Source organism: Calypte anna, chromosome 12 (genome assembly GCF_003957555.1).
Source record: "Calypte anna isolate BGI_N300 chromosome 12, bCalAnn1_v1.p, whole genome shotgun sequence".
Lineage (NCBI taxonomy): Eukaryota > Metazoa > Chordata > Aves > Apodiformes > Trochilidae > Calypte > Calypte anna.
The window spans coordinates 19,533,729-19,558,071 of record NC_044258.1 but is presented as its reverse complement, the minus strand read 5'-3'; the positions used below and the strand labels follow the sequence as shown (position 1 = coordinate 19,558,071).

The window sequence follows — 24,343 nt, the reverse complement described above, 5'->3', positions numbered from 1 at the left end:
TTTCCCCGGCGTGAGGCGGAACCAAACCCGGGCCCGCCCCTACCCCTGGAATTCGGAGCCTTTCGTATCTCTGGAGCTCGGAGCCTTCCCAGTCTCTGGAGTTCGGGCTCTCCCCTATCTCAGGAGCCCGGATCCCCGGCCCCGCTGAGGGGAGATGGGGGGGGGGGGACGGACCCGGGCTCCTCAGCGCTGTTCTTGTGCAGTGGAAATGGGTTATTTATTGGAGGTTCAGGAATATTACGTTTTCCATCCAAGCAATTGCTGTAGTGCCCCAGTGTTGGGCTGGGAGGGTGTATTTCTCTTCAGTTAGAACATTTTGGAAAGCTGCCGTTCTGTATTTCCATCGTGTTCATATTAGGTTGTACATAAGCGATTACACGTTTTTTTTTTCCCAGTACTTCATGAAACAATCCGTAGGAAGCCCAAGAATATGCTGGTTTTAAGCATTAAAAATAGACGTTCATTTAAATTAGATACAAGTTTCTTTTATATCTACTACATAACACTGGAGAATTACCCTCGAGATGAGCACTGCTTCTTTAGCTTTATTGAAACAGAAACTGGACAGTAAATTCTAGTAAGTAGCCATTCCATATATAGTGGCAGCTAAAAATTTGGTTATCTCTTCTTGGAGTAAATGAGACTCTACTGGAAGCCATTTTACCTGAACTTGACTCATTCCTCTTCACGGAGAGATGCTGCAATTCTGTGGTTTGTGTTCTTAACACTGGGGCTTGTGTTCATTTGTGGCTGCAGACCTCTGTAAAACGGTGACACAGCTCATGTTCTGGGACATGGCTCATCTCTTTAACCATCTAAAGACTCTGGTCAGCATGCTTGGAGTTTTTCTGATCCTTCTTTGGACGATGAACTTGGTTCAACCAAAGGCAGCTCCCAGTGCAGGAGGTAAGGAATCTTCCTTCCTACCAGCATGTAGCCTCAGCATGACAACTGGTGGGTGACAATGAGTGACAATGAGGCAAACTGTGCCATGCCACTTGCCTCTGGGACAGACACTAATGCCTGGCTTGGCTTATCCAAAGACTTAATCCAGCCAGTGCAAAGGCACTATTCAGCCTTCTCTCAGAAAGCCCCCACTTTATGGTCTTCTGCCACACTAAGGTGGCTGAGAGTTGCTGATGACTTGATCAGCCCCATTCCAGTAGAGAGCCTCTGTCTCTGTGGCCATGATGAATAAGTTGAAAAGTCTGAACAACTGACAAGCCAAACACAATATATCATTGTGGGTTCCAAAGTTGAAACTGTTGTAAGAAATAATTTTTAAGCTATGTTTTAAGTAAACTACATTTGATGAAGTTTTGGTTGTCGTTTAAGGATCTTTTTCAAGTATTAGAAACATTTTATAAAGAAGCTGTAGACAGAATATGAAAAGCCATTTGCTTGCATTGCTTGTTGCTTGTAAACACCTATTGCTCTAAACAATTCACTGGATTACTATGTAATGAATAATTTTGTTTTCTTCCTTTCAGTTCAGGTTTTCCCACCTGTTAACTTCACCCTTACAGTCTCTGCATTAGCACAAGTACTTTTACAGTGGAAACCAAACCCGAATCAAGAACAAAAAAATTACACTATTAGATATGATGTGAAAATCCTAAGCCCTGTGCCTGAAGAGGTAAGATAAAAAGTCCAGTATCTTAAGTAGGTTAAATTCCTGTTAAGTTAAACATATTGCACCAAATGAGGCACGACATATCTGTTGAATGACTGGCATGTTGAATTTATCATCTTCTATAAACAAATAGCAGGAGCACTGGAGATACCCTTCCAGCTGTGCTCCTGGATACAGCTCTGCTGGGACAAGGGCTGGCCTGGGGTTTGCAGTCTCCGTGGGGCTCCATCTTGTGAGGAAGCTGCAAACTGGGTTTAAGATTCACTCTCATTCAAATCTGCTCACTTAATTCACAGTAATGCCAGGAGATCATTAAAATGTCAGGCCATGTTTTATCACAGCTCTATGCTATAGATAAATTTTGGTAAGATAAAGGTCCTGCTGTCTTAAATGAGCAACCCTGCACACTTCTTGTGTGGATTAGTACTTGTACTCTCTAGTTCTATACACTTAATATAACCAGCTAAGCTGGCTGGTTTGCCTCTTTCCAAGGACTGAATCTGTCTTTGCAGGTCCCTTGATTCACCTTCCACTACATGTGATGCTTATGTGATTTTTGATTTATTTTCCTCCAAGTATGACACAAGGAAGACCCACAGCATCCGAACAGCTCCACTTCACAACGGTTTCTCTGCCTGTGTCCGGACGCTGCTTCTCCGAGAGGACCTTCAGGGGAGAAGTGACTGGGTGAAGGAAACACTCCTGCCTCTGCCAGGTAAGAAAAAATGCCAGGGAGGTCTGAGTTCTTGTGACTTTTATACAAAAGATTTTTCTTCTTCTTTAAAATTCCTTGGCTCTGCAGGTGCTCCAGAGACGTCAGTCACTAATCTGTCCTGTGTTACTCACATCACCATTTCTAGTACTGTTTCTCTCCACTGCACTTGGCTGCCTGGCCAAAGGGCACCAGAAGATACAGAGTACTTTCTATTTTACAGGTTGGTGTTTTCTCCTGTTTTAGTCAGCAGTGGATTTGTGTAAGAGCATCACGTCTCACAAGTGTTTTAATGCAGGTATGAGATGTACACCGAACGATGCCAAGATTATATCAAAGACCAGTGGAACAGGAATACTGAGTGCAGATTTTCAGTGACTCATATTGATCCTGAAGGGCTTGACAATCTCATTGTAATACACATTACTGGGTCTAGCAAGTATGCTGCAATCAAACCTTTTCAGCAACTATTTAACCAAAATGCCATTGGTGAGTAGAAATACACTTTTCTTTTTTTTTAAAATTAAAAACATCTAGAGGATTGTCAGAAGATTTGTGATGGAATATTATTGAATAGTTCTTCATGCAGGTGAAAACACATGTTGGTTTTGCTTAGACATCTTAAAGAAACTGGAGAGATCATAAGGCAGAAATGGATGCTTTGAACTAACTTTAAAATAGAACACAGTTATTCTGTTTGTTAGCCAAAGCATTATTTCCAGTATTAATTATCAGTTGATTTACTCAATATACCTTCAAGTACAATTTTCACTACCTCTTATTTTACAGCCTTTCTTTAAAAGGAAAAAAACCCTGCATGATGTTTAAGGTATCCATGTCCTTGTAAAGAAAGGCATTGAGCTGTTAAATAGAAGGTGGTGTCAGCTATGACTATCACCTTCCATCCACCCAAATAATTTCACTTCCTTCACTACTTCCATGCTGTTTACATGTTTTTGTAAACAGGCAACTCTTCCCTTCTTCACAGTTCAGTAAGATAAAACAACAGATACACTTTCTTTTTAGAAATCCTTCCCAGAATAGCTGCTGATCCATTTTTTTTCATTTGTTCCAGTTTTCAGTAACTTCCCTGGTTACATGGTTTAGGCTTGTTTGGGGTTTGTTTTTTTTTTTCTGAAAGGAAGTTTTTCTATTTTATCAGTAATTCCACACTTTTTTGAAAATTATTTTGATAAGTTCCAATGTCAGTTTCCAAACCTTTGAAGTGGGCTTTTAAAACTTATCCCTTAACCATCTTCTCCAGTATAGTTACTCCTCCTAAATCCTTATCTTTTTTGTTCAGAATGTGAAGGATCATAGGTCCTACTTGGAAACTATCAGATTACAAAGTGCTCCAGTTCTTAGTATTTAAACATTGCTCTATAAATAACTTACCAGTACAGTTTTCTTTTTGTAGAGAAAGTGAATGTTCCCAGAAATGTCACTGTATTCCTAGAGGAAAATGATCTCGTGGCCACTTGGGAGAAGCCAATTTCTCCTTTCCCTAAGGAATGTTTTGAATATGAATTTTACCTCCTCAACTTGAAGTCAGGTAACAAGCAGGTAATTGCTCCTTTGCTCCCCACATAATACTTCCCATGCCTGTCTCTGAGCTCAGTGTCCTATATAGCTACAATCTGCCTTTAGGCAGCCTGTTGAAAAAACCCTCACATCCAATTTTAAAACATTTAAAATAAAATATGCTATTAGTAAAGTTTTGAAACTATAGACTTGTGGTGGAACTTGTGTCCCTTTTGTGACCAGGCTTCAGCAAAGTCAAAATCTCATCAGTTTTAATTTTCTCCTCTTTTTCTGATGCCATTTATGTCTGCCACAAACTATCCACAAGAGAGAAGGACAAAATTGCCATTATTTAGTTTTAGGCAGATGGGTTTAGAACAGTCAGAGAATGGACAATTCTGAAAATTCAGCACTAAGTGTCTTAAGAAAAATGAAAAGAAGAGGCACCTTTCAAGAATTTGTCCTGAAACACTGGTGTATGAGAAAAAATACAGCTATAAAAATAGAGAAGTTACTTGAAAAGCAAGGCCAGATGCTCACTGTTCATCTAGTGAAGGAGTTATGAAAAGATAAAAATGATTAGAGTTTGTTTTCTGAACTGTTTAGTCTTGAGTAATCTCTTACAGGACAGTATTTTTTCCTAACAGATTCTGAAAATACCCTCAAATGACTTCAGATTACGGGTTGATGTTACCAGCAAATATTCCCTACAAATAAGAGCTAATCATCACATGTGTTCTACCAGAGGATTCTGGAGTGACTGGAGTGAAATTATTTATGTTGGTAAGAATGACATGCTACTGCCTAGTAGTGAGTATTACTGCACTGGGTAGCAAATGCTACCCAATCAGGAGCAAGCATAACACCAAGTATTTTCAATAGAATCCAAGATGCTGGGGTGAGGAGGAGGAGGAGGGAAAAGCATGGTTTTAGCATCTTTGAAACATGATAATTTGCCCTACTATATTCTGTATTTCCTGCTTGCTAAATATGTTTTTTTCTGGAAATAGCAGTTTCCTTATCATAGCACGTTATCAGCTGTTTCTTCTTAGACATCCTCCTTTGCTCTGATCTTTTGACTTTCTTAACTTCCTGATATTCACAAAAAAACCCCACCCCATGTCCCAAATGCTCTCCTGTTTACTGCACTTTTCTCTTGTTCTCTGTTTGCTGGTGAATGTGATTGAACCTGCTGGTGTTTTGCTGCCTTACTCTTAGGAACACACCTTGACCTTCCCACCTGGCTCAATGGCACTGACAAGTCCCTGGGAAGAGAGGCTCAGTCACTTAACCACTCATCCAGGCAGCCAGGTGGACCATTAATTAAGTAGATTGGGGCTGTTTATTAACTTCATGCACCTACCTGGGAAATATTCAGATGAGACCAGCTTTGAGACCAGCAGACCTCTTCTGAGCCCATACCTGTCCTGTAGCAGCAACCCTCCAACAGAAAACAGACTGAAGGACATTTCTGGATCCTTTCCTTGGGTGGTGGTGATCAAGATCCATGAAATGCAGGCACCTGCTGCCAAAGCAGGCTTTAGAAAACTGCACCTTGACATCAGCTGTCTCTAAGAGGTTGTTTAGAAGCTTTACAGTCAGCAAAAGCAGATAAAAATTGTTTGTGCAGTGAGGTGAGCTGGACATCCTGATGAACTGCACAGGGCAGCCCAGTCAAATCACATCTGTGAAGCTGAAGGTACCTGTGAACAGCCACTGTGAGGGGTCACACTTCTAAAGATGCACAGGTCAAGTCTGGGGCTGAGATGTACCTCAGCACATTTGTGCTGTCCCCATCCTGCTTTCCCAGCAAGGCTGGAAGGCTTCAGGGCTCCCCTTGTGTCAGCTGCAGCACTTCTGGAGCTGTGTCTGCTGTGCAGTGTGCTCAGGACTGAGGACCCTGGGAACATCACTGACACTGTGATGCATGGGCCAGGTGGTTATCAGAACCACACAGGGACTCAGCAGCCTTTTGAAAATGCAATTCAATGTAAATGTTTCTTTTAGATGGCATAATGGGGCACAAAAATAATGGTCCTGGTCACTGAGCAATGCCTTTTCAAACCAGGAACATTGACCTTGATGGAAATGCCTGTGTCTGCTCACAGAGGAGAAATTCTTCCCAGGAAGATGAACTGACAACCAGCTCACCAGACAAACAGGGAGCTTTGATGTCTTTTTTTACAGGCAAATTTAGGAAGTCAGAGAAACCCTGTTGTCCTTCAGCTGGGCCTGGCTCCTCACACTTCTCAGCTTGTTCTCTTCTTTCTGTCAAAATGAAAAACATTTATTGTTGAAATTGAAATACAGTTTCATGGAAATCCTTCTTGAAGCTCTATGTTTTGTTTGTAATTCTACACATAAAGTCTTCATTCTTTGCTTGTTAATTTGTGGTGTGAATATAGTCACACAAAACAGCTGATAAAGTATTTTCTGAAGTGTGTTTAAAATGATCTGCACTAAAATGGCATATTTCTTTTTTCTTGAAATTTAGGACAAAACAAACTGGAGAATCCTGTAGCCTGGATTCTTCCTGTGCTTTGTGTGTCCACATGCTGCACATTCCTGTTTGTTGCTATAATATGCAAAATGTAAGTATCATCATCTTTTAATTTCAGTTTAACTAAGATTCAGGTATTCATCAGGTGGAGGGGATGTCACAAGCTTTGCTTAACTTTAAGAAAGGGCACAGAATTTGGTATTCAAGCATAATGATTCAAAACAAGGCATTTTAGCAACTGAAATGTGAAGTCTGTGTCCTGGGATACATCAAAGACAAGAAAAAGCTCACTCTGCAGCACCTGCTAGCACAAAACCGCTCCATCTGCAAGCCTGAGCCAGCCAAAAGTGTCAAGCTGGAGAGGAGCATCTCACAGGGTTCCAGCAGGAGCTGTTAGCACAGTGCTAAGCAGAACTGTTTGCCCTCAGTTGTCTCCGGTCCTGTTCCTTGCCTCCTCCTCACTCCCTCAGCACACAATTATTTGCAATTGCTCTCCCACCAAGAGACACAGGTAGATTATGTCCTAAAAACTAAAGTCTGAGCAAGAGGCAACCTGTCTTGAATGTCCAAACAAAGCAGATGACAACACAGCCCTTGGGAAGAACACGAGGGCAAACAGACAGATCACAGCAATTAATTTTTCTCCAAGACAGGCTGTTCCTGGCTGTAAACCCAACAGCAATGCTCCTTGGGTGGGACCTCCCAGCCCAGCTCTCTGCTGAGGAGGCAGCAGAGATTCTGCCAATCCCCTCTGTGCCATCCTCATGTACCCAGAGGCCAGAAGTGTCCTGGCAGGGATGGCACAACTGCCTGGGCCACAGGGTGGGCCCTTAGCTGTGGCTGTGACCCCTTTTGAACCTCTGCTGCCTCTGTCAGATGGTGATGCCTGAGCAGGGCTGGTGGTGCAAGGGGAAGTGCTGCCTGTCAGATCCATCACCCATCAGAAGCAGCAATTCTTTCACATCCCCTCACTACTGGGTTGTTTTTTCTTGCAGAAACCACGTATGGAGTAAATTGTTCCCACCAATTCCAACACCCAGCAACAAATTCAGAGATCCCTTCCCAAATGACTATGAGGTAAAATAAAATGCTCTTTCCCTGCAAGGCTGGGAGCATCAAGCTTGTTATTGCTCAGTTAAAGCTTTTTCATTTCTAATGCACATGTTAACCATGTTGTGCAGAACATGTGCAAGTGGGAAATAGGTGGGTGCAGTTAATGTAATTGCATGCACAGCCTTGACTATGAGTTTGACATCCAGTTACCCATCAAATTTAGCAATTTGTGAGATTGTTCTTGCAATCCTAACTGCTGTGCTGGGTTCTCACCTGGATGTGCAGCCACCTCTTCTGTGGAGGAAAGGTTCCTGCCTGGAATAGCTCTGGATTTGGCCTTGTTTGTAGATAAAGTGTTTTGGGAAGGATAAACCAAACAAAATAACCCCAAATCAGTCAGAGCTATCCCAGTGCCTTGGGCTGGAGGAAGGGTTAAGTGCTGTCACCAAGTGCTTTTCTAATGTGCAACAAATTTCAGGCAGGCAGTGCTGTACCCATAGCTCTGCCTTCTGCACAGAAATGCTGCTGCTCCTGGAGAGCTAATTTATTTTGTGAAACCAAACAATGGGAAATGTTTTGTCCTCCTGTTAAGCTGATCTTAAGCCTTATTATGTTTGCTATTACTTCCTGATAAATACATCTGCCTTGCAGATAAGACAAACTCCTCATAGTCTGCTCCAGAGAAGTGCTGCTCAGTAACTAGACTTTAATTTGTCCCCTTAGAATAGGGGTTGGATTGTTTGGGTATTGTTCTTCTGCCATGGTCTGGGTCAAGGAAACAGGCTTAAAAGATTATTATATAATGTTTGTTTTTAATTAAAGTCACTGGTGTAAAATAAAACGACTCAGAGTATCACAAATAATAACAAGAGAAATAGCAAATATTAGCAGTGCAGCTGGAAACTGCAAAGGCTGTTTCACATTATCAAAGTGGCACTGCCTTGGTTTTAGTCCTTGCTTTATTTCAAGTCAGCTCAGTGTGGGTAGCAGACACCAGCTGGAGGCTTTCTGCTGGCACTGCACAGCTGCAAAGGTGGTGGCACCAGCAGGGAGAGGTGACAGCATGACCCTGGTGTCTCTGCTAAGATCATCTGGGAGAATGAAACCCCTGGCAGCTGTTTGTTGTGTCCATTCAGTTCCTAAATTTGCAGTGTGAACAGCCTGGTGAGGTGTTGAAAGCCCCTGCAGCCCGTGAGAGCTCTGCTCCCACCACCCCTGCAGGCTCCCAGCACCACACTGCTGCTCCCTGCATCCTTCTGAAAGTCACCCTGGCCCTGCACCCTTGTTTGATCAACTCTGCTCAGTGCTGAGGGGTTGGGAACTGGCCCCACAAGTGAGCTTCACCTCTGTGAATTCAGAACAATTCCCCTGGCTGTCTGCTGGGCCACCTTGCTCAACTGACTGATGCCAAACACACCAAATGGGAAATTTGGGGGCAGGGGGCTGCTGGCCTGAGGGATGAAGTGATGAGCAGCCTTGTGTGAACTTCAGTGGGAGTATGAACTTTTTGGTGACGTTCTTCTGTTGAACCCAAGGCTCTTAGCTTCTACCTCACTAAACATTTTGGGTGAATCTCTCTGAATGTACCGACTTGAAACACTGTGTTCTCCAAAACCTGCTAAGTGAGGGCTTTGTACCATTTGTTTCATAACAAATGTCCAACAGAAGCTTAAAAATGGTTATGTCATGACTTCTCTCCATTAGTGGGGTTCAGCTGAGAGCCTCCCTCCACCTCCCAGCTCACCAGCAGTGTTTGCTTTCCAGAGATCACATACCTGCACCAGGGAGATTGAGGTGGGCAGCTTTGCTGAAGATCTCTCCTGCAGTGCCCTTGATGACTCTGTCTTCTGAGAGGCTGCATGTCCAGGGGACATCACCCAGTGTCACCAGAGCAGGCTTTGTGTCACTGCTGCTGTGGCTGTTTCCAGCAAGGGACCAGGACCATGAGAAGCTATTAAATAAAGCCACAGTTTAAGCAGGGCATAAAGCACATGGTACAAGAGCTGTGCAGGGAAAAAAAAAATCTAGATAAGAGCTAATGGCTTTTTGTCTTGTTGACAGCTTCATCTTTTGAATTTTTGTTTTGTTTTAAATAACTCCCAACAACTCAAGATGCAAAAAACTGGGGCTTGGCACAGCACTGTGTATGGCAGCAAGGTACCCAGCTACAGCCACAGCAGTGACCAAGATGGGTCAAGTGCTCACAAAAAAGTAAAATAAGCTGTGGAGCACCTCAGTGCTCTCATCCCCAATGCTGCATGGCTATGGCACATCCACCACAGAAGGGGGGGCTCACTCAGCCTTCACCCATAGCCTTGGGTGCTGGAAAAAGACCTTGCTGCCACAGCCACAGCTCCCAAAGTCTCCAGGTCTGTGTGCACAGAAGGTTTTTTACAGGTGGCCTGGGGTGCTGCATGGGTTGTGTGCACTGCAGGCTTGTGAGGAGACACGTTACCTACAGTACCTTCACAGCTTAGGGACTGAAAATCCACAGCCCAATATTGCAAAACAGTTTTTCTTCTCTATCTGTTGTTCCATCTTAAACTGTTTGAGACAGTGACAGTTTCTGTTTGTGACTTTTTTACATACCTTGTGTAATCCACTGAGTTACCAAATAAACCTGCCTCAAACCTCTTGAACAACTTGAGTTTTGACCTCTCTGGCTGCAGAACATGAAGTTCTTCTGGTTTTTCTGAGTCTCTTCTACTTCCAAGAAACCTCCTGTCTGTCAGGCTGGCCAGAGCACATTAACAAAGAATAAAAATAAAGATTTGAGCAAGTAAATTTTTTCGGCAGTGCTGAACATTACAGGAGTTCCCAAACTCTTATAAAAATAACTGTTATATTAGAATTAAAATTTATTACAATTAAAAATTATTGTAAGAAGTGAGCCAGCTGTCATCTGGATGAAGCAGCATGGCTCCATCTGAATTGACCACCCCTTAAAATCAGAATTGGAAAAGTGGTTTTGGTGGATTTAGCCATTTCAAACAGTCCTCCCCCAAATCCTCAGAAATCCCCAAGAATAACAGAAATGGTGCTGTACCTGGAGGGTTTTTTTTCAGGGTGCAGGGCTGCTGATGCTCCACTCTCCTGCTGCCCCCTTTGGGCAGAGATGCATAAATAAATATTTTTTTTTTCTGTCGCCACAAACTTTTGACTTAAACCAGCTCTTCCACTTCATGTCCTCACGTCAGTGACAACCTCAGCAGGTGCTGCCTATTGCTGCCATGAAATTTGTCACTGGGTACAATGAAACATGGAGGAAAAATGCTCCTGGAAAACAGGTATCTTTACAAATGACAGAATATTTATTACCAATACCTTTAAAAAAAGATTACATCTGCTAGATCACTGATAAATATCATTTACACTGGGGAGAAAACTACAGAAGCTTTTTTTTTTTGTTCCATTTTTCTTGGTTTTTTGTTTTTTTTATGTGTTTTTGTTGTTGTTGTTTGTTTGTTTTTCACATAGAATAACCATATCAAACTAAGAAAGGAACACAGCTTGAAATACTGACAATATTTCTCTGGTCAACACCCCTGACTTTTACACAAGTGGAATCCTGATTATGAGTTACTGAATAAATATATTTAGAAGGTCTAAAAGTTAACTGTATTAGTTTGTAAGCAAAAAAGACAAGTTACAGGCAAATTCAAGCTATCAGGAAAAAAAAAAAAAATAATAAACCACTGCAGAGCATTTAAACTGGAAAATTTTATAGAAAAGCCCATTGCCTTTTACCAGCATTACCCATCTGAGTCAACTTACAAAATTACCCCATAGTAACAAACAGTCCCTTCTCTTAAGAAGAATGATTTTGCTGTGGATAGTGCCATTTGTCCAGCGTGCCTCTATTTACCTTCAAGGGTCTAGGAAGAGTTTCTGAAGAAATGCAGCCATCCCAGCAGAGGCCTCTCTCCCAGCAGGAGATGCCCTGTCCCTGCTGACAACCCAAACACCTCCCTGGGAGCTCGTCCCCAGCTCCTCCCAGGCTTTTGCTCCAGATCCAATTTCCCAAGAAAAGGGAAAAAACGTCCCACACGTGGGGTGATGAGGGATGTGCACACTGACACCCAGCCCAGGGCAGCTTCATGCCTCCAAGTCGCTGTATTCTGGTTTTCTTGGAATAAAATCCCCCAAAGCCAAGTGGATTGCAAGGTGGGTTTCCCCCAGAGGTGAGAACCACGGCGTTCATTCGCTCGCTCCTTCACAGACCTGTCCCTTTTTGTCACCAGAGGCAGAGATCTCATCTTCGTGGTACCTTCACTCCTACCCCATTTAATGCTTATCAGGTAAAGACAAAGCTATTTCAAGACATGATGCCAGAATATCTGCTACAGGTCCTGTAGTCCACAACCAACCCAAATTCCTGTGTTTTCCCACCATTATCATTGTTCTTACTGAGTGTTTTAAGTTTGTCTCAGACCTGTGAACACAACGTGCCATCCTCTGATTTAACATCAGAATCATTGTAACTGCTGTTTAAATACATTCCAAACCTCACCTGGAACAGTTCTGCCTTGCGTAGCCTTGTAAAACTGTACAGTGAACTTGCAGCCAGTTTACTACCAACAACTTCAAACTCTCTGTCAGAAAGGAAAAAATTCCAAACAAATATTCCCGTGATAATGTCATCCATAGCATTTTATAGCAGAGGAAAAAAATTAATATCTACATCATATGTTAACTTTAAAAAATTCTATAAAACACTAAATATATAATAAAAAATATGCATATAAGGACATATGTAAACTGCTTTGGTAACATCATATTACAGATGTTTTCAGTGCATTGCAGAGTTTCCAAGGAAACTTCAGACAAAGCTATATTTGCTTTGAGGAAGTACTGTATAATGCCATTCCTAAAGAAGCATAAACATTTTTCCAGTAGTAAGGTGTACTCAAACCACAATATTACTTAGTACTGGGTGTCTTCAAAACAACTAGCTAAATGTTGCTTAGATTATAAACAAGAAGTCCTGCCTGGGATCTTTTGTCATAAACTGGAGCGTGCTGTGAGGGAGATCATGATGGTGCTGATGGCTGACAGCGTGCAGGCCTTGGAGCTCGAAGCGCCGGATCCCCTCGCGTAGGCGTCTGGGCAGAGGAGAGAGGGGAGAGAAGTGAGGGGAGCAGCCCCCATCAACCCAAACCTCCCCAGCCCACATTCTCATTCTGTGTCCTTGGCGGAAGCGTGGCAGGAGGTGAGGTGGCTCTCTGTGAGCCTTCCTGCTCCTGGGTCTCACCTCTCTAACCAGATTTTTCGTAGAATCCCAGACAGGTTTGGGTTGAAAGGGACCTTAAAGCTCATTTAATTCCAACCCCCCTGCAGGGCAGGGACACCTCCCACAGCCCAGGCTGCTCCAAGCCCCATCCAACCTGACCTTCAAATACTTCCAGGGATGGGGCAGCCACAGCTTCCTTGGGCAACCTGGGCCAGTGTCTCACCACCCTCACAAGAAAAAATTTCCTCCTCATGTCCAACCTAAATCTCCCCTCTTCAAGTTTTAAACCATTTCCCCATGTCCTCTCACTACACACCTGGGTAAAAAGCCCTACCCCAGCTTTCTTGTGGGCTCTTGTGGGTAATGGAAAGTCACTATAAGGTCACCTTGGAGCCTCCCCTTCTCCAGGTTGAACAACCCCATCTCCCCCAGCCTGTCCTCATAAGGTAGGGCTGCTGTTGCCTTGAGTCTCCTTCCACAATTCTATTATTATGTGATCTGTTCTCTTATTATTTTATTTTTTTACATCTGTACTACCTCCAAGCTGTTCCTGCACCAGCCTGGCAGGACCCATGTCCTGAAGGAGCTGATGCTCCAACTGGCACATCCTGCTCCCCTTTGCTCTCCTCTGTCTGCTGATTTAATTCTCCTGTATGGTTTATGCAGCCACAGTGCACAACTGTGGTGGAGAGAATTCTGATCTCACCCAGGGCTTTGTACATTGCTATCATTTTAATGCCATATTCCTGCATTGCAGAGGCTCCTGATTTAATGCAGCTTATAAACCGTAGCATTATTAATGGAAGATGGGACATGGAGATTTTGCAAAAGCAATGCTGTGTAATAAAATACTCTCTTCTCTGTTTGTTCTTCTACACAACCTCATTTCCTTAAATAAATATTTATGCATCCAACACACAATGGAATATGGCTATACAGTAGCCTTATAAATTTAAAAGCCTCTGAACAGTGCATTTTGTGTTTTGTTATAGTGAACTGCAGTGAAACAATATATCCAGGACATATATGAGTGTGGAAATAGAGTGGAAAGTGTCTGGAAATCTTAAATAGAGCTTTAACAACTTCTGACAGGGTTTCTTATAGTTTAAGCTTGACTGAGGATGAACATGGTCTGGAATGACTGCTGGTCCCAGAGAAATCCAAGTTTCAGCTCAGGGAAATGCCCAAACCAGAGCCTTGCTCAGAGCTCTGGTTCCTCCTTGTTTGTAGCCACAAGAGGTGCTGGGGGTGAAGCAGATCTGCCCTGGCAGCAGGCAGGAGAAGGGGCTGGGGACACTGCCTGTCCATGGCCTGGTGGCAGCAGGAGCAGGCACCCACCCCAGTTCCTCCCACCCTTACTTGATATCTTTGGAATTCGGATTTGCTCGCTGCTGCTGCCATCCCCCCCGTCGCTGAAGGGCTGGATCTGGATGATGTAATCCTCATTGAAGGGCAGGGACAGCTCCACAGAGGTTTGATTTGTTTCTATCACAGACGTGCTGCTCTGCCTGTTCCACCTGTACAAAACCTGCAGAGAAAAGGAGGAAGAAATGGTGGAGATGCCCATTGTCCTCAGGGTAGCCAGATTTACTGAAATAAAACCCAAGGCTTACGTAGAGAGGGCAAAACATCTTAATTACATTTCTTCAGGGTAGAAATTGCCCATCTGTGTTGGGGTATTTGATGCAGTGACACAAACACCTGCTCAGATTAACTGGGTTTTTTTAATTACTTCTAAAATCTGGGAATTCTACTAAGTTTGATCATAAATAGTACCATAAAGTATAAGATTTTCAGAAAAAAAGAAGAAAAATGGGAAACATTTTATTATGATTCATAAAATGAGCCCTTCTATCTGTGTTATGCTAACAGTAAGCTGTGAGAGGACTTTCTGGAGTTTCTTTTCTCAGGGTGATGAGTCTCTCATCAGCACAATGTGTTCACTCTACATGGGTCTGGCCTACATGGGTTTCTGGAGGAAACCCATGGGTTTCCAGTTTTAACCTGGAAACCCCATGCAAACACCATGAAAAATACCTGGCCTGCTCTTCCTCTAAACCCCAACTGGACACCAGATTCATTGTAATATTCCTTTATAGCCCAAAAGCAGAACCTTGTGACAGCTGAAGCTTCCTGAGGACTCCCTGCAGGGCTGGGGGTGGTGAGGGAGGTGGTGCAGGGCAGTGATCTCCAGCTGCACATGCTGACAAAATACTCACTTTGTAGCCTCTCACTTCTGACTCGTTGTCCAGTGCTTTCACTTGGTCCCAGTTCAGTATGATCTTGGAGTCAGATGAATTCCATATGATGTTCCCAGGGGGCTGACTTGGTGCTGTACCAAAATACACACAGCATGGCATTACTGAGGAGAACCATTTCCCAGCTGGACCCCTCCCAATACCAACGTGGCTCCCACCACCATAGCTGAGTGTGCCCAGAGTCCTATGGCTCCAGAAAGCTAATGAGCTGTTTCACTGACCTGTGTTTGCAAGGTCACAGGAGGTGTGACACAACACAGTGCTCTAAATGAAAAAAAGGATTCAGTCAGTTGCTCAACATTCCTGAGACCAGAAGCAAAAAGACCTCTTGAGCGCCGAGATAAATATTTAATTTCCCTGCACAGCTGTGATTTCAGTTTTGCATGCTCTGCTTCCTTAACATGAGGAAGAGCCTTACAAAAAATACCAAAAAAAGGGCTTGTGCACAAAGACCTGGTGAAGAAAAGTCTGACAGCTCCTTCAGACTGAGGAAAACTTGAAAACAAGAGTGGGGATTGCTGGCAGAAACCCTCCCAGGCACCAGCCCCCTCTTCTCCCAACCACTCACGTGGCTTTTTGGTGGTGACATTGACCAGGGGGCTGGAGGGGCCTGTCCCAGCTGTGTTGTAGGCCCTGACAGCCAGGTGATAGAGCACGTTGCCTCTCAGGTTGGTGACTTTTGTGGATGTTTGGTTGCCGACCGTTCGAATCCTTTTTGCGTTTTCTTCCTTCTCATCATGTCTCCAGCACCTGACCTGAGAAGTGGAGCAGGAAAATGTCATCACTCCCAGCTTTGGGCTGGCAGCACCCTGGGTGCTTCCAGTGCCACCTCTGGCCCTGCTGCCCGAACTGGAAGTGCCACAGGGACAGGGTTGAAAGAGCTGGGGATGTTCAGCCTGGAAAAGACAAGGCTCTGAGGAGATGTTAGAGCACCTTCCAGTCCTTGAGGAGGCTGCATGAAAGGTTGAGAAGGGACTTTGGACAGGGGCATGGAGTGATGGGCCAAGTGGTAATAGCTTTAAATTGGAAGGGGGTAGATTTATGTTAGACATTAGGAAGAAATTCTTCACTACAAGGGTGGTGAGCCCCACACAGCTCTATGCTCTATTTTCAGCCAGATCATGTACAGAAAAATACATAATCATTCAGCATGAGTGAGGAATCTCTCTACTGAAGAAAAGGAAGCAAATCTGCCACAGGAATCCACGTGTTGGGGAGATGTGGGGCTTGTCCTCAGCAGGAGCCACGTTGCAGTGGCTGACAATGACTATAGTGGTATCTCCTCAACTCTTAGCACTGAAAGGATCCCATTTGTCCATCCATACCTCATATCCCTGTATTCTTCCTTTGTGCTGGTTCTCCTGAGGAGGAGCCCAAGAAACTTCAACATCTGAGGCAGAAAGACTTCTGGCCAGAACAGTGGTTGGGGCTCTTGTTGGCTCTGGGTAAAGAGTTAAAAACAAAATTAGAAGAGTTTTCCGTTTTCTGTTCCGTTAGTCCCAAACTTCAAGGGATTTATTTCCCTCCTCACAGAAGAAAGGAGGCATCCCACCAAAATAAACCTTCCACGTTTCAAACTGGTGGCCTGTCAGCCTGTGCCAGGCAGCACCACTCTTCTGCCTCACAAATAATAAGATGTCATTACTAAACCCAACCCTGGGTACCATGTACTCTAATTAGGACAAGAGAGACCATTTTCCAATCAGCGGACATTAATTCATCCTGAATCCCCGCGGAATTCTTTCCAGATTACATATTACTTTTCCATTAATATCAAAAGATTTCATTATGATTAATGTTATTTTAATGACTATCAAAAGAACTCATCAGGGCTTGTCATTTATTATAAATCAGAGCAAGGAGTGAGTATCAAAGCATACATCCAGGTGGGTACTAAACCCTCTTGGACCTGCTCAACCCCACCAGTGTCCAGCAGGAGGGGGTGGGCTCCTGGCTCTACCTTCCTCTGCAGAGTAGACGACTGTGACAGGGCTGAAGGACCCTTCCCCCTTGTTGTTGTACACCCCCACTTTCACTTCATAGGGGGAGAAGGGGGGCAGGGTCTCGTTGCGGAAGACGTATCTGGCGGCGTCCGGGGAGGCCACCACGGTCTGCATCCAGCTGATGGTGCCAAAGGGACGGAAAGCCACCACGTACCCAAAGCCACCCCCGTTCTGCATCTCCTCAGGCACGGTCTGTGGGCAGGCAGAGGGGGAGAGAAATGACATCTTCAGAAATGGCAGGTGGTCCCAGGGCAGGTCAGCCAACTATGCACATCCCATAGGATTCAAACTAGGAAGTAACTTGTCACAAACGTGATGGTGAAGGGAAGGGAAGCACTAGGTGACAGCTGGAACAAACAACCTGTCACCTCCAGGTCACCTCCAGGTCACTTCTGGACACATTGACACTTCCTGCTCTCAGGCTTGCAGCCCCCTGAAAGCTGCATCCAAACTCAGAGCTTCAGTGTGTTAAAATAAGCTGTAATTATCATAAAAACACTGACTGCTTGGGGTTGGATGGGACCTTAAAGCTCATCTAGTCCCAACCCCCTGCCATGGTCAGGGACCCCTCCCCCAGCCCAGGGGGCTCCAAGCCCCATCCAACCTTCACCACTGCCAGGGATGGGGCAGCCACAGCTTCTGGGGGCAACCTGAGGGGCTCAGCACCCTCTCCTTAAGACCTAACCTAAATCTAATTATGGGCCCCTCTCCCACAGTGTCCATGGTGTTTCAGCATGTGCAGAGGTTACTTTTGGTGACTGCTTCTTACTCTGTATTGTAAAGGCTCAAAAAAGGCCTCTGGAGATTTAAAAGGGTAAACTGACTGTTCTATCAAAACACAAATTATATTTTGTGCAAATTACCACTCAAATCAATGGCTGATGTTTTTGCCATGTGTGTCTTTGAAACATATTGTAGTATCTTTAGGAGGCACAGCATAGCTAATTAGTCCAGCAGAGGAGGAAATTTAACACATTGAGCTGTGTGGTAAGGACAAAAATCCATTTATAGTTTTTTAATAACCTTAAAAATATCTTTGGCAATTCATTCTGCCAGCTTGGTCAGAAATAGTGCTAAGTGGAAGTGTTAGCATGTCTAGTGAAGTTCATTATTAGGAAAAAATATGCCAGCTGCATTGCATCATAACATGAAAATACGAGCAGACAAATGACCAAAATTCTAACCTCGACTGCCTCACGGAATATTAAACATTTTTCAGCTCTGCATCTCCTCTTGCTGACTTTCATGAGCAGCATGCAATGTGTTGTGCTCTTAACTCTTTGCTGCCACAGAACCTGGTGAAGGGACAGGGGCTACAGCTTGGGACCCAACCACAGCTCTCAGCTAGGTCAGGAGGTGCCAGGCCTGGACTCACTCACTCCTTTTTCCCCTGGGCTGGTTCCTGCCCATCCAGGTTTTGCTGCATCCATAGGGATGTGTCCAGAGCCAGGGGAGCTGAGCTGGGGTGGTGGCAGGAACACTCAACCCCCTCCTTATGGTCCCCTGCACAGCCCCTCACTGCTGGTGGCCTCACATGGGGATGTGGGATGGGGAAGGGCTGGAGCTCATTTTTAATAATTTCAGTATTTTATCACACAATCTGGGCTTTTTTACTGCAAATGGTTTGAAATCTATGGAAGCTTCCCTGAGGTCCAGGGTGAAAGGGCACACTTTACATCAGGACCACAGTAATTTTCCTCTCAGTGTGGTCTCCACTTACCTCCCAGGTAATGACCAGCTCTGACTTGCTCCCTCCACCACCACTGACGTTGGCTGGGGTCACCTCAGGAACTACAAAGAAAGATGCAGAAGATGCAGAGGGTGACTTTGAAACCTGAAAAGTGCATTGAAATGGAACAGAGCAACCCAGCAACAGGACTCTGCTGGCCTTCCCCTGCTGGGTACCAGCACTGCTATTAGGAAGTGAGTAATTTGCCATGGCAAATAGCACATTAAAAGTATGTCAATAACAGTATATTAAAAGTGTGCCAATTAACTTGTGTAATCAGTCACTAATTGTTCAGTTTAAACATTTATCTTCCATAAAAAAAGGCCTCTTCTTAGTTTTATATTTCATATTCTGTTCTGTTACAGGCTAAATCAGAAGAGAGGAGCCACCTAGCAGGGGTTTCCTATCACCCAGACACACATCTCTGCAGCCACCACACTGAGCCTAGGCCTTGTGTGACCCCTTCTGCCAGATCAGAAGACAGGGACAACATCAAGGAGCTTTGAAGCTCTTAAGGCCTGTGGCTGGCATGGAAATCCCCAAACACAGGCACTACTGAAGTTCCCTTTTACTGAAGTTCCCCACCAAGCTGTTCCTGCAGCAGTCTGAAGTCACAGTGTGGCTGGGGGTGATGTGTTGGGGGGAAGACAGAGCCCTGCACTAAGCCTGTGAAAGGATCCAGCACACAGAGCAGCCCAGGGTGGTTTCTCCAAGGCTGCTGGCCCACAGGGATGAGGTCCAACTTAACTCAGAACCACAGAAGCCCGCAGAAGCAAGAGGCTGCCACCTCTCCTGCTGGGAAGCTTGAATTTGTGCTCTCTCTGGGCTCCCAGGTCTCATTCCACTGATCTTGGGAAACCAAAGGGACTTGGGAAACCAGAGGAAAGCAAAGTTCAGCTCTCTCATCAATGGATACTGAGCAGTATTTTCCAAAAAAACCTGCCAAAATGTTTTTGTTTTTTTGAAAATCATTGGTTTCTGCAGAAATGGGATGAAGTCTCCCTATATATCCAGGATCTGTGGAGTGAGCAAAGTCCATCAGGAGCTCCACAACTTCTGCCTGTTCTGTGCACACAAACAATGATCCACAAGGGAGGAGAGCAATGGGTGAGGAAAGTGCTCCTCAGCTTCCTCCAGTACAACACATCTGTTAGCACTGCCAAGCACCTGCCCAACAAGACCTAACTCAGTCACCCACCACTACTTACGAGCTTCTTCAGTTCTTCTCTTCTCTGAAGCTCTGCTGGGCTCCCCAATCCCAATCAGGTTGGCAGCCACGACCCGAAATTCATACTCAACCCAAGGGTTCAACCCCACCACTGTGGCTGTGAAGGTCCTGCCATCGATGACCTCTGGAACTAGGAGACAGCTGCAGGTCAGGAGGGCAACAAAAACCACTGCAAGCATTAAAGACTACTGAGAAAAGGTCATATCTGAGACCCTTAAAAGTGAGGAATTAATGTAAATACAAAGTGAATAAGGACTGACAATCCTTTTCTCGTTTTTCTAATGTGTTGTTGATTGAAAAGAAGTTAAAAAAGGTGGCACTAAACCATTGTGCTTTTTAGCAGAGCAAATCCTGGTATTAAAGAGCTTCTCTGAAAGTGCTAGTTTTGAAAACAACGTGTCAAGACAATAGTTTTAAAGGGGTTTTATTTTTCTCTTTTTAAAACACACTGTTTTCCTTCTATTTCATGGCAACTGGAACAAAATTAACCTCTGACAGAATGATCAATTACATCATGGGATTTGTCCCTCTATCAGGAAAATAATTCTACCTAAAGATAGGCCAGATGACACGGCCTGTCCCTGAGGGATGTCTTTATAGCCCACAATTACTGTTGTATATCTCCAGCATGGCAACAAAAGATAGGAATTCATTCTGTTTGCCCTTAAACATTCATGAGAAAAATGAATGAGTGATAGCACCAACCAGGCCCTAAATCCTTGGCTTGCCAAACTTGAAACTAGTTAATAAGACCATTCTCCAGCTGGGGAGATGACTTTTCACTTCAAGGTGCAGAGCTGCTCCCCCTGGCCCGGGCAGGGTCCCCCTGGATGTGTTCTCCACTGGTGGAGCTCTCTGAGGAGGAGGGGATGGACCTACCTGTGCTCACTGCTTGCCACCCCACTGAGAAGGGGGTCCTTGCCTGGACAACATACATTGTAATGGGGCTGTGGTTGTCTGCTCCGGGCCTCCAGGACAGCTGAGCTGTGGTGTCAGTGATTTCATCTATTGTCACAGCTTCTGGGGGACCTGGAGGACCTGTTGATTGAAGTACAGGAGAAGGGTGTTAGGAGCTTCACAGTGACTCAAGGAAGGAGTGTTCTGGTTTTCTTCCCTTCCTGAGGACAGAGGTAATTGAGTCCTTGTGGAGGAGTTCAGCACAGCCCCAGCCACCCCATGTCTGCAGCTGTGCAGGTACCATTTGTGGCTGCAACGTGGATGCCACCAGAAGCTGGTGAAGAGCAAAGGCCCTGTCTCTAATCAGCATCATGTCTGAGTGTGAACCAGTATTCTCTGTTTTACTGCTGAGCTCCTCCTAACCAGTAAAGCACCAGAGGACAGCAGAGGACATCTCTCCTGCACCACATGGCCTTAGCCACAGGAGGTGAAGCCTCTCCCCAAAATCACCATCTCAAGCACACTCTCCTCTTGCCATTCACCCCCTGGACTAAAATTATGTTCAGAGAGCTGGACTTGTTCAAAGATCTAAAACACCCTGAAACCCACCAGTATCCTGTTTTTAAAATGAAAGTTTCAGCAGATCTAGCCAGATTTCATTTATCTAAAATTAAAACTTGAGAGTGTTTTGCTGGGGGGAGCAGCCACACAACACAGCTTCATGGAGCAGGCAGCTCCCTCTGTCCCCACCAAAAGATCTTACGTATTCTAAGTCCCAGGTTAACTAATTGTGCCTCTCCTGAAGCCACACAGATCATGTGTGGCTATGGGCATGGATAAACCTTGAAATACCAGGGAAGTTACTAAATCATGTTTATTCTAGAAAAGGACTAATAATTGGGGTAGAAATGCAGTGAATCTGCTGGATACTGTTCCTGCTGCACAGGTCATCAAATACATGAACTTGGTCAGGGCAAGTTTTGCATTCAGGGCACAAACATGCACTGGAGTGCTTATCTGGGCTGTGTGGCTGCTGAATGAGTATGTTGGTATGAAAGAAGCTTTATATGCATTGCTTGAAAATGTCCTGTGAACCCCAGCATGTTCTTTGAGTTTACTTCTTAGATTAATTACAAGATGCAGGGATTCCAATGAATGTCTCTGAGCCCAGGGATTGTCTTAGCAGCAGCAAAAGAGAGAGGGAAAAAAGAAATTAAAATTTTACAACAACAACAAAATTCAAATACCTCTTACAATCAGGTCTGCAGCAGCTGATAGCTTGTCCACACTTGTTTGCACCATGCAGACATACTTCCCAGCATGCTTCAGCTGGATGCTTCTGATCATCAAATCACCAGCTGAATCCTGCTGATAAAGGAGGGAAAAGTGGTTACAATTACTTTTTAATGAGTGCTAAACATCATTATCACATGAAGGACACTGTGACTAATGGATTTATTTTACACAGGCTGATGAAAACATTAGTAATGCAAGCCATGGCCTATTAAAATTATGTGTGTCTGCCTTGAAGATGAGAGTGGGAGCATTGCAAAAATTATGTCTCCTACAAGGGGCAGGGGAGCCTGGCTTGGGGATGTTCACCAGTTTCCCCATCAAACAATGTGACAAAGCTTATGTAGAGCAGGTTCCCTCCTTTCCTTCTCTGGATATCCAATTTACAGCCCCTCTGGTGCTCGGATGCCCAAGTTGTGTCTGCATCTATTTCCTAAGTGAAAACCAACCCAAATTATGAGACATCTGCAATAGTTTCATGGCTTTGTACCCCAGCCAGCATTTTGATTGCCTGGTGTTTCTGAGCTAAAGATCACCAGAACAGCACCCTCTGAGGAAATCTTGCATCACCTAGCAGCAGTAATTTGTTTTCCAAATGCCAAGTGCATGTCTGATTAACTGTTGAATAGAACTAATTATGTATCTGTACTTATAGGAAGCTGAAAAACTCTCAATTTTTCTCCAGACACAAAGCATTCAAGACGTTAAAAATCTCAGGGTAACCTTGTGACTGTGGCCTTCTGACTGAAGAATATTTAATAAAGTTGGTAATTTTGGCTTTGCAGGACAATCAGGCACAGTGGCCAGGCAGCCCCAGGCATCAATCTTCAAATGATTTTTCTGGAGATAACAGCAAGGCTTGTCCATTGTATTTCCTTTTTTTTCAGCATTAAATTCCTGACAAATATAAACATGGGCTGAGACCCAGTGGCTCTGTAAAACCTCCCTTGGAGCAATGTGTGGAACCCTTGTGAGTTTTCTTCCTCTGCTGTACTTGATGGGCAGTGTAACCATCATTTCCCACCTCACTCCTCCTAACTATCAGATTGTCAGGAACAGCATTTTTCAACCTTCAAGTAAACAATTCCTTGGACACTGCAAAAATTTGCATTGTCTGTGGGTACTGACTTAATAAATAAATAAAGCAACAAACAACAACAAAGATACCAATGCTGATGTTGTCAGGAAACATGCACAGAGAACACTGAAAAGAAATGTCATTTCTGATGTGGGGGATGTTTGTAACACTAGGCAGGTTCTTTTATGTAGAAGAAAAATACTTTATTCCAAGGCTATGGTCACAAGAGAAGGACACAGCCACAGAATCATGTCAATCAACACTGTCTGAACAAATTTGAGGCTGTCCACAAAGTTCTACAATTGTTGTAATTTTACATCCCTTTTTCTGTTACAGCCAGAGAAAAACTATCACAGACTTCTTCTGTTTGAGTAAAAAGAGAAGGCAGTTTTTTGCAGTGAGAAAGCCCCTGATAGTTTGTCTGCTCTTCTGACACAGTGTGAGCACATTGTTCACATGAGCAGATTTCAGCTGTGGCATTAAGCAGTCACAACAAATGTAAACCAATTATAACAAAGTACTCTGCTACTGACCATGTTTATCTTCTCCATTTACAAGATGCAAGATGTGACCTAATATAGCTTAGACCAATTAATTGCTTCTATTAACCTTTTTTCATGTTACCTATTTTTATTCCTGTGAGATTGCTTTAGTATTAATACTTACCCCTCCAACTCTTTCAAAGTGATCCCCATCTTTCTCAAAGTCAATCAGGTGTCCATTAAATGACCAGGTGAACATGATATCCAGTGAGTGGTCATGAGATACCTGGCAAGGCAAGACAATGCTTTCTCCAACAGTGACATCCATGCTGAATGGTGACACCATAACCCGTGTTGGATCTGCAAACAAAGAAACAAAGGAGAGGGAAAAAAGCATCATTCCTGTTCTGAGAAATGGAGAGCTGAAAAAGATCCTAAGCACCCTCAGCAGTGCCACCAGAGCTTGAAGTTTAGAGCAATCACTTAGGAAGATCCTTAGTGCAGCAAGTGAACTATCACATCTTTGAATTGAACCTCCTGAATTGTCTTTGAGCCACCATCCTGATGGACAAGGAGAGAAGAAAAGGCTGGACAGGAGTGCAGCTGATCTGAAGGGCTGTTAAAATTCATGAAAAAGCTAAAAAAATAAGGGTTATTGTATTTGAATCTTCTCATTTCAAATACTTGATTCACCATCATACACTGCTCACCATGGTTATCCACAAC

General features: G+C 44.1%; 2 protein-coding genes across 2 annotated transcripts in view; one reads left to right on the top strand and one right to left on the bottom strand.

Annotated features, from left to right (window-relative positions):
- The first annotated feature begins 833 nt into the window (after nucleotides 1-833).
- On the top strand, nucleotides 834-9,270 carry IL5RA (interleukin 5 receptor subunit alpha). Its single transcript, XM_030458671.1, has 10 exons — nucleotides 834-906; nucleotides 1,491-1,636; nucleotides 2,210-2,348; nucleotides 2,436-2,568; nucleotides 2,644-2,834; nucleotides 3,763-3,908; nucleotides 4,514-4,649; nucleotides 6,361-6,457; nucleotides 7,362-7,443; nucleotides 9,184-9,270. Exons 1-10 carry the CDS (start codon nucleotides 834-836, stop codon nucleotides 9,268-9,270), a joined length of 1,230 nt encoding a protein of 409 aa, XP_030314531.1.
- A 3,150-nt stretch (nucleotides 9,271-12,420) lies between these two features.
- The window catches only part of CNTN4 (contactin 4), a 101,543-nt gene continuing 89,620 nt past the window's right edge, over nucleotides 12,421-24,343 (bottom strand). The window contains exons 10-20 of the mRNA XM_030458332.1: nucleotides 23,802-23,977; nucleotides 22,012-22,129; nucleotides 20,747-20,905; nucleotides 19,848-19,997; nucleotides 18,631-18,701; nucleotides 16,868-17,102; nucleotides 16,233-16,348; nucleotides 15,476-15,662; nucleotides 14,869-14,981; nucleotides 14,009-14,177; nucleotides 12,421-12,521 (exon numbers count right to left, since the gene is read on the bottom strand). Coding sequence (XP_030314192.1) covers nucleotides 12,421-12,521; nucleotides 14,009-14,177; nucleotides 14,869-14,981; nucleotides 15,476-15,662; nucleotides 16,233-16,348; nucleotides 16,868-17,102; nucleotides 18,631-18,701; nucleotides 19,848-19,997; nucleotides 20,747-20,905; nucleotides 22,012-22,129; nucleotides 23,802-23,977 — 1,595 coding nt within the window. The remainder of the gene's footprint in view (nucleotides 12,522-14,008; nucleotides 14,178-14,868; nucleotides 14,982-15,475; nucleotides 15,663-16,232; nucleotides 16,349-16,867; nucleotides 17,103-18,630; nucleotides 18,702-19,847; nucleotides 19,998-20,746; nucleotides 20,906-22,011; nucleotides 22,130-23,801; nucleotides 23,978-24,343) is intronic.

Excerpts from the sequence above, each read along its gene's own strand:
- IL5RA (XM_030458671.1), top strand. The coding sequence starts at position 834 with ATGCTTGGAGTTTTTCTGATCCTTCTTTGGACGATGAACTTGGTTCAA. Across the intron at positions 907-1,490 it reads GGCAGCTCCCAGTGCAGGAG|TTCAGGTTTTCCCACCTGTT; the intron begins GTAAGGAATCTT and ends TCTTCCTTTCAG. Across the intron at positions 2,835-3,762 it reads ATTTAACCAAAATGCCATTG|AGAAAGTGAATGTTCCCAGA; the intron begins GTGAGTAGAAAT and ends TTCTTTTTGTAG.